The 16,449-nt window shown below is 37.6% G+C and overlaps 1 protein-coding gene across 2 annotated transcripts in view; it reads right to left on the bottom strand.

Annotated features, from left to right (window-relative positions):
- PDHX (pyruvate dehydrogenase complex component X) overlaps positions 1 to 16,449 on the bottom strand; it is a 76,005-nt gene that overhangs the window by 39,426 nt on the left and 20,130 nt on the right. For both annotated transcript variants that reach the window (XR_003004124.1, XM_024752607.1), the window contains exon 3: positions 1,827 to 1,927. Coding sequence is in view for 1 of the 2 variants with exons in the window: in XM_024752607.1 (XP_024608375.1) it covers positions 1,827 to 1,927 (101 nt within the window). In the remaining variant the exon portion in view is untranslated. The remainder of the gene's footprint in view (positions 1 to 1,826; positions 1,928 to 16,449) is intronic.

Raw genomic sequence — 16,449 nt, 5'->3', positions numbered from 1 at the left:
AGGAAGGCATTATATGCATGGTCAAAGCAGAGGTGAGCTGGTAGCCCAGAATTAAAACCACATCAACAATGGACTACTAACAGACGTGCAGTTTATCTGTACAAATCAAACTACAGAGGCACAAATGGATGCTTAGTGTCTAGTCAAATATACAGACTGAAATGGGGGCTTATGGTCCCCAAGACTGAATGAATAACTGTAATAATAATGGGAACAGTGATATTTATTGACACCTGGTGGGTGACAGGTCTTGTGATGAGTGTATATGCATTACCTCACTCAATCTCTACTACTACCCCATGACCTAGGTATTATAGTTATCTCCACTTTATTACGAAGGTTAAAGAATTTGCCAATCATGACATAACTAGTAACCCGCAGAACTTATTAGCTATATGAATCAGGCAGCAGTGTGACTCCAGAGCTTACAATCTTAGCTGTCATACCAAGCTGTCTATTAAATGTCCTACATGTTAAGAAACAAACATGCTCCATCAGTGAGTATACCATGTAACCTTAAACAGGCTTTAATCATTTCATTTTACTTTACTTTTCACATAAATTCTAATATTCCCTTATAAAAGTAACATGCCTATTATAGAAAATTTAGAATATAGAGAAAAACAGAAAAAAGCAGAGCAGGAGAATCACTTAGTTCCACTACCCAAAGACACATACTCAAATTTTTCTAACACTTCTTTCTAATCTTTTCTGTATTTATGTTTTTAAAGTTCTACAAGATTGTAATCACTGTCCACACACAATTGTAAAAGCATTTTTCCAAAATTTTTTTGAATTTTTGTTAACTTATAAAGAAATCACATTTTTTTCCTAGAAACAATTTTTCATTGGCTATATGATATTCCGTATTTCCTTCCATTAATTAAGTAACCTCTCTTGTATTGCTACACATTTTGGTTGAAGGGTTGTACTAACTTCAGCTTGTAATAATGCCACCAAAGTATCCAAGTTACAGCTTCATATTTTTAATTAGTTATAAAGCAAAGTCTGTTCAGAGAAGAGCCTTGAAAATTACTGCAATGTATTAAAATTTAGATCTAAAAGGAAATTACTTTGGTTTTGCTAGCCCCACAAGTATATTTCCTTTTGCTCATGAAACAGAAAATATGCTATCAAAAGATAAGATTGTCAACTACACTCAAGTATATGAAATATTCCATACACATATCTTTTTATATAATTGTATTTTTAAATAATTATAAAAATGTAAAGGATGAATAAAACTGCAAGAAAGAGTAAGAAGTAGACCAGGACACTGAGCGTGGCTATGAAACCCACAAGCAAGACTATGCATAGGACGACTTCAAATAGTCTCATCTAGAGAAAGGAGCTGAGCAGACAGTCACTTTATACACTTTCTAGGTTTCGGAGTCCTGGGGATAGATGAAGACAGGGTTTCTTGCTTTCATGAGATTAGAGTAAAACATTTCTTTTTAAAAATTTTACCAACTATAAACTTGGAAATTACTAGCTCTAAGCTTTAACCTATTGCTTTCTTTGTCTTCAGATTCCACCTCAAATAGACTTCTCTCATCCCTCAGGCCAGAATGCTTCTCATTTTCCACTAGGGAACCCAAAACACTGAGTATCTTTATCATGGTTGAAATAGTTCTATGTTGTTTGATCATTACTGGCTACTATTAGACCTTAACACTAAAATATTTTAAACATCTGAATTTAAAATGTATTATGTATACTGTAACACTATAAACAAAGAGGTAAAAATAAACAGTAACTCAATTTCAAGGAACTTTAACATTTAAGAAATCTTCATCCTGTTGAAGACAATCAAAATAAAAACTTACCACTATTTTGGCCAAGATGCCATCATCACTTGCATCTAAGGTAACCACAGCTTTGTCAGTCTCTATTTCACATAAGGCATCTCCAGTACTCACAGCTTCACCTACAAAACAAGACTGGGTTTGTTTTGTTTTTTAAAATATGAATATTAGTTATGTGAGATGGTGTGTGTAAAGTGTATAAAACATGATAATAAGTACCAAAACACTCAATAGCTATTTCTGGGCTGTGGAATTAAAAGTAATTCTCATATTGCGTGTGTGTTTCTGTGGTGTATATGTGTATGCTTTGTTGCATTTTCCAAAAGCTCAATAATGGACCTAAATTATATCTGTTATAATAAAAAAGTGATTATAGAGATTATTAAGCAAACATTAAAAATGAAATCGCATTTTATAGAGAATAGAAAGGGATGCGTATCTTCCTCCAAACAAATCAATTCCAGACCCCGTATTTCTTCCTTTTTAATATATTTTGATTATTATTCCTTAAGACAGTTTTACAATTAATAACACCTCTGGGTTAACACTGTACGCGAGTTCAGAAACCCTGTCTGCACCACAGAGCACAAATGAATAAAAACATATTAAGCATAAAGAGAGAAAATCAAAGACATAGCTAAGGTCAAGTAAGAAACACCTCTGTGCAACAGAAACAGTATAGATATTCAAAAATGCTGAGCAGGACCTGACTTGCTGGTTTCTGGAGCTAAAAGCAGGTTGTGGGGAGGAAGGGTGAAGTACAGTAGTTTCCTTTGGAGCAAAGGGAACTAAAAGTGGCCTGCTGAAGCAGGGGACTCAAATCGATTCTCTGCTTAAAGCTAGGGCTGGTTGCAACCAAAACCTTTGACTAGAACTATGGCTTTGTATCAGAAATGAGGGTCTAAGAAGGTAGGGGACAAAAACACTACCTCAATACCAGAACAGAGTCAAGCCACCCTCTGGTTCCATTACTTTATCTGCCAATATCCCAAATATCAATAGCAAAATCCCTGGATTGAGGGGCGGGGAAAGGGAGACTCAGGGGACAGGTGGGAAGACATCGAAACTAAAACAGAAACATTCCACTCAAAAGTAAATTGCAAAACAAAGTTCCAAAACATGAAGAAATTTAATGCTAAGAAAGAAAACCACAAAAATCAGTAATTGGAACAGAAATTTATTTCAGATGCAATCCATTTAGTGCAACCCACCAAAGATTTTAAAATAAGTATCTTAAGGATGTTCCGAAATAGAAATGAAGGTATAAGATCCATCATAAGAACAAGAGATAAAAAAGAAAAATAATGTACAGACATAAAGCACCATCAGGTTGAAAGAAAAAAAAACTAATTAGAAATCTTGGAAATGAAAGATACAATTAATGAAATAACAAGAAACAATCAATGGGATATATTCTACAGTCGACATAGTGGAAGAATGATTTAGTAAATTAAAGATAGCTTCAATGAACTACCCGGAACTTAATATGGGCAGACAAAACGACAAGTAGAAAAGAGCAGTTAAGGGACATAAATTGAGGCTGCAGTGTTTGTCCAATGGAGTTCCAAGGGAAGAGATGGGAGAGAATAGTGGACAAGCAATACTTGAAGAGATAATTGCTGAGAATTTCCCAGAGTTAAAAAGAGATATATATCCTCAAATTGAAAGAGCACTGAAAGAGTTTAGAGTGTGGTTATCTACAGTGTATTGACTAGGAGGGGGCACAGGGAGCCTTGGAACTTGCTGGAAATATTCTGTATCTTGACTAGGTATTAGTAACCTGGATATATGTGTATGTAAAAATTAATTGAGCTTACACTTTGTGCAGGTAATACCTTGATAAAAAGAATTAAACAGAAAAAAAGAGTATTACACTGTATAAACATGACTCCACGTCATACACTGTATAGAAATTACATACTTTCAACAATTGAAACACAATCTTAAAAGCTATCAGAGGGAAAAAAATAGATTACCTCAATGGAATGACAGACTGAGAGCACACTTCTCAGCAGCTGCAATAGGGGTCAGAAGACAACGGAGTAATATCTTCAAAAAGCTGAGGAAAAATAACTGTCTAGAATTTTATATGCAGCCAAACCATCATTCAAGAACGAAGGAAAAGTTCAGACATAAAAGCTAATAAAATTTACCACTTACTGATGAGCTCTTACAAAATGCAGTTTATCAAAAAGAAAGGTAGACACAGAGGGGACCCATGGGCTACACAAAACAAGTTACCATAGAAACTGATAAAGTGTTAACATTTAATCATTTAAAAGGTAATTTCTGAGGGGTTAAAAATGTTTACAACTCAAACATTAAAAAAAACAGTAAGACAGATAAGGATATTTTTAGGTGATAAAACATGCTAAGAACTTGGATACAGATAGGAGGAGAAAATACTGGATAACTCTAGACTGCACTGGCAAAATATAATTAAATATGTATCATAAAAACTTAATGGTGTATACCAAAAAATATAAAAATGGAAACATAACCTACAGCATTCATAAAAGCAGGAAATATAGAAAATAACAAAAACTATTATCCAATTGAAGGCAGATGCATGAAAAGAAAAAAGCAAAGGATAAAAACAGAAAACAAAAATGGTAGAAGTCCAAACACATCAGTAATTACAATTAACATAAATGGATTAAAACCACCGACTAAAAGAGATATCAAAATGAATAAAAAAATAAAATCTAGTTAAATGTTGCTTATAAGAGACAGACATAAACAAAAACAGAATAAAAAGTAAGATATAGAAAAACGTGAAGCATACAAATACACCCCCTCACATACACACCAAAAACAGCTGGTACAGCAATATGAATAGGCACACTCAATAAAAGAACATGAAGGAAAATCTAAAGCGCTGACCTAACAAATATGCTCTAAAAGTTCACTGTACTGAAACTCCTTCACTGTATATCAAGATTTTCACACAGATGGTTATACTATATCTCAGTTAAAATAGTTCAGAACCACCAATACAAACTATTTTAATGAAATAAACTTATCTGTTAGATATTTATCAAACACCTGAAAGGTGCTCAGTCTAACCCCAAAGAGATTTTCCTACTCAACCAATATTTATTGAAAATGTATTAGAGCACTGAGGATACAGCAGTGGGAGGAAAAAAGTGGTTAAGATTTCTGACCTCAAGAAGCATCCTCACTATCTTGTGATAAATTAATTGGAAATAACTGTGGAATTAGGTGAAGTCAGGATGGTATGGGAACACTCAGCAGGGGTATCTAATTCAGTTTTTGAAAGGTGAGAGCAGCCTTCCTTAAAAAAAAAAAAAAAAAGACATCTAGTCTGAGCCTGAAAAGATGAGGAGACAATCAAGTAAAGGGGCAAGTGATCCAGGCAGAAGGCACAACACACCCAAAACTCTCAAGGCGAAAGAAAACAGGAAACTTCGGAGGATCTGGCTAATACTACCTGAGAGAAGTGATGAGAGATTAGGCTGGTGAGGTAAGCAGGAATCCCACCCCAAAAGGAAACTTGTCTGTCATACAGAGAAAGCTACGGTGCCAGATTATACAATCTCACATCACTTCTTTATATGACAGATGTCCTAGGGCAGTTAAGACAGATTATATTTCAAAAGGAAAGGAATCACACCCTAATATGTTTCTGCTGTAACCATGGAAAAAACAATTGAACCAGGCAACCTAGCAATTAAATACTTCTTTTAGACACCTAGAAAAGAAATTCTGCCCATAGAAAAACAATAAAATAATGTTTTATCACTTGTGCTTGCCTATTTCAAATGCCAAACACCCTTTGAGAACGATTCACAAATTCTACCTCAGCCATAGATCAACCTAGATGATTTTGTTCCTATTCCTGAATTCCTATAGTAATTGTAATTAATTTGAAATGAATCACAAATTGTACTATGAAATGTTATGTTAACTTCTATTAATTACTTTTTTAAAAATTGGTTTTCTTCTATTTACCAAACTATGAGCTTCTTCATAATAGGAAGAGGACACAGTTTAAGTGTTTTACATTCTACCTCATTCCCTAGGACTCCAGCTATTGCCTCATACATAATGAGTTTGAGATTAAAACGCTTCAGAAAAAAACTGCAATAACATCACAAGTCCTCATTTCCTCATAAGGTATACATCAAACTGTCTTTTATGTTTCTTTCAGTTCTAACATTTGATTTGTAGCATGTTTCTGACATTTAAAAACTTAGGTATCCTGTTTCCTTTTTATTTTGTTTTAATTAAAGGTACACCTATTCACAAAACATATATATATTAGCTATATGAGAATCCTGAGAGAGAGATAAAATGTAAAGAAACATAGAGAAAAGCATCTATTGTGTGGTGAACCTTCCCCAGGAACCACAGCAAGGTTTAAAACATTGTATTATTATATAAGGCACATTACCCCTAATATCACAAAACTAGGGTTATATCTGTCAATAATCAAACATAATATGAATGCCAAAGAAAAATTTCGAGACAAATAACGAGCCATGAAGATTCCAAATAAACTCAGTTTCAGCCCTGGTCAACAATTTAGTGCTGTAACTTGGAAAACCTGCAAGGCACAGTAGTTACAAGGAGCTCTTCCAACTCAGACACAGGTTTATTCCAAGCTCTGACACTTACTGGTAATCCTGACCAAGTTACTTAATCTCTCTGACTCTAAGGAAAGTTTTGAATGTGCAGCTATTATAAAAAAAATCATGGAACTGCAAATGTTAACTTTTCACAAACCCCTTCAAATAACACTTCACAACATCTTTAGATTAAAAAGTTATGTATGTTATTAATAACCATTAAGAACCAAGACTCATTCTAGCTCCCTACTCCATACGCCATCATTTCAGACAGATCATTCAACATACATTAGTATATAAGGCATTTACAAGTAAGCACTGGGTATAAACAAAACAATAAGATAGGGTTCTGTTCACAACAAGTTCAGAGTCTAGAGGAGAAGACTTAAGAAGCTAGCACAGAGCATCATGGCTGGTGTGAGGTGACAGATGGCTCCTCAGCTGCCACGTTGAGGGCTGACTGGTTGTAGAAGGAGATGGCAGCCTTGCCGTGTTCCTGCGTGTCCCTGTGCCATCTCCTCGTGGTGCGTGTCAGCAGCCGAGGTGGAGCGGGCCCGGAGCGAGAGTGCGGGCCCCAGGAGGGGCCAGAGCAGAGGCCCGCCCGGGGGCCGCTCCCCAGCACCGAAGCCAGCATCGTCGTCATCCTGTGCCTTTGTCCAGGTGGGCAGCCGCCAGAGCTGAGGGCTGGAGTATACAGAGGCTTCCCTTTCTCTTGCAAATTCTGGGTATGACGTGTAGTCTTGATCAAACACAGTTAATGGGGATGTTTATCAACTAAACACATCCTATGACTTTCACAAAATAATCCTGTTCTGCCGAAAGTTAAGAATAAAAGTCTTTATTTAAAAGGTGTGTGTGGTGGTAATGGTGGGAGGCCAAGTCACAGCTACATGAACATTAAAGAAAGAAACCTCTTCTCAGTGCTAAGGTAAACCATAATGACACCTATGATTAGAGACAAAGATAATTCAATCGTATATCAACAAATATTTACCGGCTGCCCCTATGCGCATGACACTGTGCAAGACCCTATGGCAAAAATAATGATAAAATAAGACAGAGTCTGACTGAGGAAGAGCACAAACAAGCAGGCAATGCCAATCTCATCCAGTCAGTGCCTACGGCAGCGTGGAGGATAGAGAAGGGGGCCCTAGTCAGTGTTTGCCAACTCTTCATCACACACGAAAAGATATTACTTGCATGGCCCAAGACCCCAGGCAACCCGGCTCCTAGGGCATCCTGCTCTGAGGACTCAAGGCAGGAGTAGTTGTTTGAGAAGGAAACTGCTAGGCAAAGTTAACCTCCCTTACATCCTTCTGGCTCTTAAATTTCACTGCATTACCCATTTCAAGTGCCCAACACACGTGTGGCTCGTGGTTACTACACTGGACAGTGCAGACATGGAACATTTCCATCACTACAGGAAGCTCTATTGAATAATACTGTAATCTCACCAATTCCACTCACCAGTTCTATAATTATGACATAATAGAAATATTAACAATAAACGTAAAAAAGCATAATGACGGAATGCTATTCAGCACTAAAGGAATGAACTGTTGATACATGCTATAACATGGATGAACTGCAAAATCATGCTAAATCAAAGAAGCCAGTCACAAAAGACTTCATAATACATGATTCTATTTACATTAAATGCCCAGAAAAGGCAAATTTTTAGAGATAGAACGCAGATCAAGATAGGGATAAGAGAAAGAAGTGACTGCAATCAAGCACTAGGGAGTTTTGGGGGTGATATAAACGTTCTAAAGTTGTATTTTGGTGATGGCTGAAGAACTCTATATATTCACTAAAAAATCACTGAATTGAGCACTTAAAATAGGTGACTGTTAATAGTGTGTAAATTATACCTCAAAAGCTGTTAAAATAGTAGTGTACTGAAAAAACACTGAAGTTATTTGTGAAATGCACACTTCAGAAGTTTTCCAGAAGTTTTCCATTTTAGCATCCAAACATGTATACAAATCCCCAGAAATAACAGAAACCAAAGCCTCATCTACAATAGAAGCCAGAGACCCATTTAACTCTAGTAGCACCTGGTGATAACAATTCAAATAGTGAACAACACCTTTAAGACAGTTTTACTTCTGAATTTTACACACTGTATTAATTATACAATCTAAGATTTACACAAAATTGTTTTAAATATTCAAGATTCCCAGTCACATGAAAAAAGGAAAGCCCACATAAAATGACAGTCTCTGAAGGATAACAAACACCAAGGGCAGCAGCAGTAACATGGCTAATGAAGCAAGTTCTACGCCTGTTCCAGACAATGTGTGGCCAAGTACCTCATGTAACTATCTCAGTCTAATTTTGTTCCAGTGTTTCAGGATAAGCTCTTAAATATCGCAAGAAAGAAAATAATGTTTTTCATACCCTCAAATATTCTCTCACAAAAGGGTGGAACAAGAATATTTTCTTCCTTTTTGTTATTTTAACAGATATGACCTTACAACTGATGAAGAAACAATCTATATACACTTTAATTAAACTAAAAATAATCTGACACAAACTTCCCCCACCAAATAACAAGCTTGTGATAAAAATGTGGAATGTGGCTCAATTCACCTTTCAGGTTTTGAAACTGTACATGTTACCTGGCACTTTTGAACTGTTTTCTCTACTAAGTTAATAATTCATATTCTTTACTTAATCCTCTCAGACTGAAATTAAGTATTCTAATATTCATTACAAAACTACTTTTCTAACATTCATTAGATCAACGAAGATGGGAATAATTTACATGCTATATTATTGCATGTTTCCATGTGATGAGACAGACAGGTTATCAAGAGGACGTGACCACTTAGCTGGGCAAGAGTAACTGGAGGTCCCTCACCCCCTCCCCATCCGTGAAATGTGTGCTCCGCTTGCCTTCCCAGTGCTGGAAGCTGCCAAGGACATAGCCTTGAGATAGTACTGTGGTGCTGAGACCACCTGGACAGTATATGTGATCAAGCCCAGTTAAGGCCTCCTCCCATGAAAGTCCCTTTGCTTAATTAAACTTGCCACCTACCAACCTGGAGCCTCTTTCTTCCATCGCTCCCTACCCTCCATGTATGAGGCCGATTTCAGATTACACCCAGGAAGCTCCTGAGGAGGTTGTGATACAACACTATGACTTCAAAAAAGAAAAGGAAACTGAGTTATCACAGAATTCTAAAGTCAAGGATATATCTTAGAAATCATCTAATTCAACTCACTCCCAGATATTTCATGACAGAGTGGGAACCCCAAAGGACAAACCTAGACTAGAGTTCTTTTCACTGCACCCTTATTGCCTTGGCTTAAAACAGACACACACACACACACACATACATTATTAACAGTTGTGAATTACAGAGTCTCAGATTTTCAAGAAACCGTAAAGGTTTGTAAGACCGAACTGCCATCCACTAAAGGTTATCAGATCATTAGCATTAGCTTAAAAATAAACTAGATTCAAAATTAGATACAACACTACTCATTTTCATGAAAAAAATTCAATCCCCTTGATGTTTGAAGGTCTAAACTCAGTTTTAAATAACAGTGACCATACAATAAAGATCTCAAGATAAAAATTTTTAAAAACATAGCTAATAAGAAAAAAAGGTATATAAAAAGCTTTCTTAGGGGGCTTCCCTGGTGGCGCAGTGGTTGAGAGTCCACCTGCCGATGCAGGGGACACGGGTTCGTGCCCCAGTCTGGGAAGATCCCACATGCCGCGGAGCGGCTGGGCCCGTGAGCCGTGGCCGCTGAGCCTGTGCGTCTGGAGCCTGTGCTCCGCAACGGGAGAGGCCACACAGTGAGAGGCCCACATACCTCATCCCCAAAAAAAAAAAAAAAAAAAAAAAAGTTTTCTTGTAGAATATAAAGGTTTTTAATACATAACGACTGAACCAAGTTATGTACCAAGCACCAAACAAACTTAGACATATATAGTCATACCCATGTGTAACAATACATAAATGTTAAACAACTAAATTACGAGGGACTTCCCTGGTGGTCCAGTAGTTAATTAAGACTCCCAATGCAGGGGGCCCAGGTTCGATCCCTGGTCAGGGAAGTACATCCTGCAACTAAGAGCCTGCATGCTGCAACTAAAAGATTCCCACATGCCGCGACTAAAGATCCCACACGCCACTACAAAGATGCCGTGTGGTGCACTAAGACCCAGCGCAGCCAAATAAATAAATAAATATTTTTTTAAAAATCTTAAAAAAAGAACTAAATTATGCTCAAAAAAATCACAAAGGTGATGAACTAAAAACGAAGCCAGTGAATTACAGAGAACCAACGATTTAGATTGCTCTCAATTACTTATGTGTACTGGTAAACAACATTTCTCCTGAGTTGGCAGAACACAGAATTTTAAAAGCAACCTTCAAGGAAACAGGCTCCAGGGGCTTAAAGTACACCCTGGCTTGTCCTGCATGAAAATAGCACAAGTAATCAAAAGGAAGAAGAACAGAATGATGAAACCATTTGTCTCCTGGCTCTGCATTATACTCACCATATCCTAATGGGTGTGAATAACTTATCAGGCTGCCAGCGAGCCAGAAGTCTGAGATAAATGTGGTCCAAAGAATCCTCCTATCTACTTGCCTATCAAGGTCTCAAAGTGTGAAGAAATTTAATCATTTTATAATAATCCGAAAAGGCTGGTCTGTGTCTGAATCATTCTTTAATGACACCAACACTCTGTCATACTGGATATGGAAATAGCCAAAGCTCTGTAATTCATCAGGAAAAAAACTTAAAAATAGATTCCAACTGACTGCATTATTTATACAGGTGAAACTTTCTTAGATACTGATAATTATTTTAGAAGATGGCAGCAGCCATGCAGAGCCGATTGCTCAAAATGCTTCCTAATGAAGCACTGTCTCTTTCATTTATATGACATATGTCTTTCTCAAATTCTAGAAAACTCTGCCATTTTTTGGTTGAATATTAACCTCTTCCTCATTCTCTCTTTTTTCTCCCTCTGGAATTCTTCCTATTGGGTTAGTAGAGGATTCTCATTTTATTCTTCGTGTCTTAGCTTCTCTTTTATATTCTCTACTGCTTTATCTATTGCTACTGCATGCAGGCTAACAGGTTGGACTTCACGAATCCTTTGGTAAGACACGTCTAATCACACCTTAACCCAACCTTGAGTTTTTCATTTTCTAATTTTAGAGACAACATTTTTCATTCCTAGAAGTTCTATTTGTTCTTTTCAAACCTGTCTGGACTTTTTGGATAGTGTTTGTCTTTTTTCATATTTTCAATTCCTTCTCTTACACGTTTTGTCGTTTCAAACATATGTTTTTATGTATCTAGTAATTCCAATTAGCTGAAGTTCCTGGAGGTCTAATCCTGTTGCTTGTTATGCCTAATAACGTTTGCCCCTAAAAGGCAGCTTCCATGTCAATTATTAAATTTGGAACTGTGAATCTGTGGTTAAGTGGGACTTTATCTGGGAATCTTGTGTGAGTTGGATTAGAGACTATGTTCTTCCAGAATAATGGCTTCTGCCAAGTAACCAAGGAAGATTATCAGCCCAGGACCACTTTACCTCTACGTATGGGTTCCCAGAAAATGCAAATACCACAAATCTGAACCCCAAAGCCTCATGAAGAAATGCCGATGAGAGAACATTTTCAACAAGGTAAGCATTTTTATTCCAAGACAAATAAATATATTTGTCTGTTAGCCATTTTATGGCATTAAATTCCATCTATAGGGTGGTGACTCTAAAATGTCTATCAAGTCAGACTTCACTCCTAAACTTTAACTCCTATAACCAACTGTCTATTGAACACATTCCCTTGAATATCTAATAAGGAACTCAAACTTTACCACATCCAAACCTGAACCTAATTCTTTTTCTTCTCCAGCTTTTCTTTTTATATATACAGCAAGTTCTTATTAGTCATCCATTTTATACACATCAGTGTATACATGTCAGTCCTAATTGCCCAATTCATCCCACCACCACCACCACCCCCCGCTGCTTTCCCCTCTTGGTGTCCATACGTTTGTTCTCTACATCTGTTTCTCAATTTCTACTCTGCAAATCGGTTCATCTGTACCGTTTTCCTAGGTTCCACATATATGCATTAATATGCAATATTTGTTTTTCTCTTTGACTCACTTCACTCTGTATGACAGTCTCTAGATTCATCCACGTCTCTACAAATGACCCAATTTCGTTCCTTTTTATGGATGAGCAATATTCCATTGTACATATGTACCACATCTTCTTTATCCATTCATCTGTCGATGGGCATTTAGGTTGCTTCCATGACCTGGCTATTGTAAATAGTGCTGCAATGAACATTGGGGTGCATGTGTCTTTTTGAATTATGGTTTTCGCTGGGTATATGCCCAGTAGTGGGATTGCTGGGTCATATGGTAATTCGATTTTTAGTTCTTTAAGGAACCTCCATACTGTTCTCCATAGTGGCTGTATGAATTTACATTCTCAACAACAGTGCAAGAGGGTTCCCTTTTCTCCACACCCTCTCCAGCATTTGTTATTTGCAGATTTTCTGATGATGGCCATTCTAACTGGCGTGAGGTGATACCTCCTTGTAGTTTTTTTTTTTTTTTTTTTTGCGGTAAGCGGACCTCTCACTGTCGTGGCCTCTCCCGCCGCGGAGCACAGGCTCCGGACGCACAGGCCCAGTGGCCATGGCCCACAGGCCAAGCCGCTCCGCAGCATGCGGGATCCTCCCGGACCGGGGCACGAACCTGTGTCCCCTGCATCGGCAGGCGGACTCTCAACCACTGCGCCACCAGGGAAGCCCCCTCATTGTACTTTAGATTTGCATTTCTCTAGTGATGTTGAGCAACATTTAATGTGCTTCTTGACCATCTGTATGTCCTCTTTGGAGAAATGTCTATTTAGGTCTTCTGCCCATTTTTTGACTGGGTTGTTTGTTTTCTGAATATTAAGCCACATGAGCTGTTTATGTATTTTGGAGATTAACCCTTTGTCCGTTGATTCATTTGCAAGTATTTTTTCCCATTCTGAGGGGTGTCTTTTCGTCTTGTTTGTAGTTTTATATTTTCTCCCATTCTGAGGGTTGTCTTTTGGTCTTGTTTATGGTTTCCTTTGCTGTGCAAAATTTTTAAATTTTCATTACGTCCCATTTGTTTATTTTTGTTTTTATTTCCATTACTCTAGGAGGTGGATCAAAAGATCTTGCTGTGATTTATGTCAAAGAGTGTTCTTCCTACGTTTTCCTCTAAGAGCTTTATAGTGTCCGGTCTTACGTTTAGGTCTCTAATCAATTTTGAGTTTTTGTGTATGGTGTTAGGGAGTGTTCTCATTTCATTCTTTTACATGTAGCTGTCCAGTTTTCCCAGCAACACTTACTGTCTTTTCTCCATTGTATATCCTTGCGTCCTTTGTCATAGATTGAATTGAGTCTGGCTAATAGTTTATCAATTTTGTTTATCTTATCAAAGAACCTGCTTTTAGTTTAGTTGATCTTTGCTACTGTTTTCTTTGTTTCTATTTCATTTATTTCTGCTCTGATCTTTATGATTTCTTTCCTTCTGCTAATTTTGGGTTTTGTTTGTTCTTCTTTCTCTAGTTCCTTTAGGTGTAAGGTTAGATTGTTTATTTGAGATTTTTCTTGTTTCTCGAGGTAGGCTTGTACAGCTATAAACTTCCCTCTTAGAACTTCTTTTGCTGCATCCCACAGCTTTTGTGTCATCATGTTTTCATTATCATTTGTCTCTAGGTATTTGATTTCCTCTTTGATTTCTTCAGTGATCTCTTAGTTATTTAGTAACATATTGTTTAGCCTCCACGTGTTTGTGTTTTTTACATTTTTTACCTCGTAACTGATTTCTAATCTCATATCATTGCGGTCAGAAAAGATGTTTGATACGATTTCAATTTTCTTAAATTTACTGAGGTTTGATTTGTGACCCAGGATGTGATCTATCCTGGAGAATGTTCCGTGCGCACTTGAAAAGAGAGTGTAATTTGCTGTTCTTGGATGGAATGTCCTATAAATATCAATTAAATCTATCTGGTCTATTGTGTCATTTAAAGCTTGTGTTTCTTATTAATTTTCTGTTTGGATGATCTGTCCATATAATGCGAATGTTGTTGCGTTTAATGTTGTCCCAGAAGTCTTTTAGGCTGTCTTCATTACTTTCCATTCTTTTTTCTTTATTCTGTTCCACAGCAGTGAATTCCACCATTCTGTCTTCCAGGTCATTTATCCGTTCTTCTGCCTCAGTGATTCTGCTATTGATTCCTTCTAGTGTATTTTTCATTTCAGTTATTGCACTGTTCATCTTTGTTTGTTTGTTCTTTATTTCTTCTAGGTCTTTGTTAAACATTTCTTGCATCTTCTCGATCTTTGCCTCCATTCTTTTTCTGAGGTCCTGGATCATCTTCACTATCATTATTCTGAATTCTTTTTCTGGAAGGTTGCCTATCTCCACTTCAATTAGTTGTTTTTCTGGGGTTTTATCTTGTTCCTTCATCTGGTACATAGCCCTCTGCCTTTTCACCTTGTCTCTCTGTGAATGTGGTTTTTGTTCCACAGGCTGCAGAATTTGAGTTCTTCTTTCTTCTGCTGTCTGCCCTCTGGTGGATGAGGCTAAGAGGCTTTTGCAAGTTTCCTCCTGAACCTAATTTTCAATTTCCCCACCTGCCCCCCAAAAAACACCACTGTTTCCCAATCTCAGTTATTCCACCCTTCCAGCTCAGGCCCAGCGGGGCATGTAGTCAACTCCTGCTCACCGTTCTGGATATTGCTGGATTTGGTGATTCCTCTTTCCTGTGTTTAAGCTCAACTTACATTTAAAAAATCTGTCTTATAATTTTATACCCCGAAGTGAGCAGAACCCTGACCGCATCTGTTTAGATGGTCATACTGACTAGAAGTCCTCAGGACTGGCCTTTCCAATGTGAGCCTGTAAAGGGAACTACTTAAATTGCCTACAGTTAGCTCTTGATACCAGAGCACTCCTAGGGCCTGTTCCATTCAGTGCAAGGCTACTGTCAGGGCTCAAGAAAGCACGTAAAGACCACTTCCTACAAAATAACCATGAGTGTTGTTACCTCTTGGCTTTAGGATAAGGACACTCACAGACTGATAAACTGCAGCTTGATATTCAAGATCATTCCTATAACCTATCTTATTTCACATCCACCATGCCCTTAATGCAGCCAGAACTACCTACGGTTGCCAAAATACATGTCATGACATCTCACTTCCAAGATTTTGACAAATTGTTTACATTACTTATAATGTCCTTCTCTTTTTTTTTTAAAAAAAGCCCATGTATTATGTAAGGACCAACTCAAATAGTACCTCATCTGTAAAGCCTGCTTGATGCCTGTCACATCTCCTGCTCTTGCCTTACTCTCCCCTCTGCCAATATATTTACTGATCAGCCATTTACAGTGCTGCTGGGTCTGTTCTATTGATTATTAATATGCTAGTCATAACCACAAAAGGAAACATCAAAACTCAGACATGTTCACCACTAAGGAACAGAATTAAGTTGTGCTTCCAATCAGAGGTGGTACATAGCACATCAAGGACCAGTCATGGTCATCTGGATAGCCTCATTGTGCCATACCTCCTATCCTCTATATTGGCCCATTCCACAGTCCCAAACTCCTGCTGTGAGGCCCATTCTGTAATTTCTCTTGTTGAGTTTCCTAGCGCCCCAGCCCTGCCCACCCCACCTGCAAGAACTGAGACCTTCTCTCAAACTCCCAAGCTACTAAATACTTGCAGCCTTTTTCCCAACGCCCAACATTTGTCCTCACTGCCATGAACGGCTCATCTCCTAGAATCACAGCATAACTCTGTTAGACTCTGAACTCTTACTCACTGCCTAAGTTCTCTCTATACAATTTTTTTAAACATCTTTATTGGAGTATAATTGCTTTACAACGTTGTGTTAGTTTCTGCTATATAACAAAGTGAATCAGCTATATGCATACATATATCCCCATATCCCCTCCCTCTTGCATCTCCCTCCCACTCTCCCTATCCCACCCCTCTAGGTGGTCGCAAAGCTGATCTCCC

The sequence above is a fragment of the Neophocaena asiaeorientalis genome, unplaced genomic scaffold (genome assembly GCF_003031525.2).
Source record: "Neophocaena asiaeorientalis asiaeorientalis breed wild unplaced genomic scaffold, Neophocaena_asiaeorientalis_V1.1 scaffold196, whole genome shotgun sequence".
Classification (NCBI taxonomy): domain Eukaryota; kingdom Metazoa; phylum Chordata; class Mammalia; order Artiodactyla; family Phocoenidae; genus Neophocaena; species Neophocaena asiaeorientalis.
Note: the sequence above shows the minus strand (reverse complement) of the source record. Positions and strands in the feature narration are given on the sequence as shown.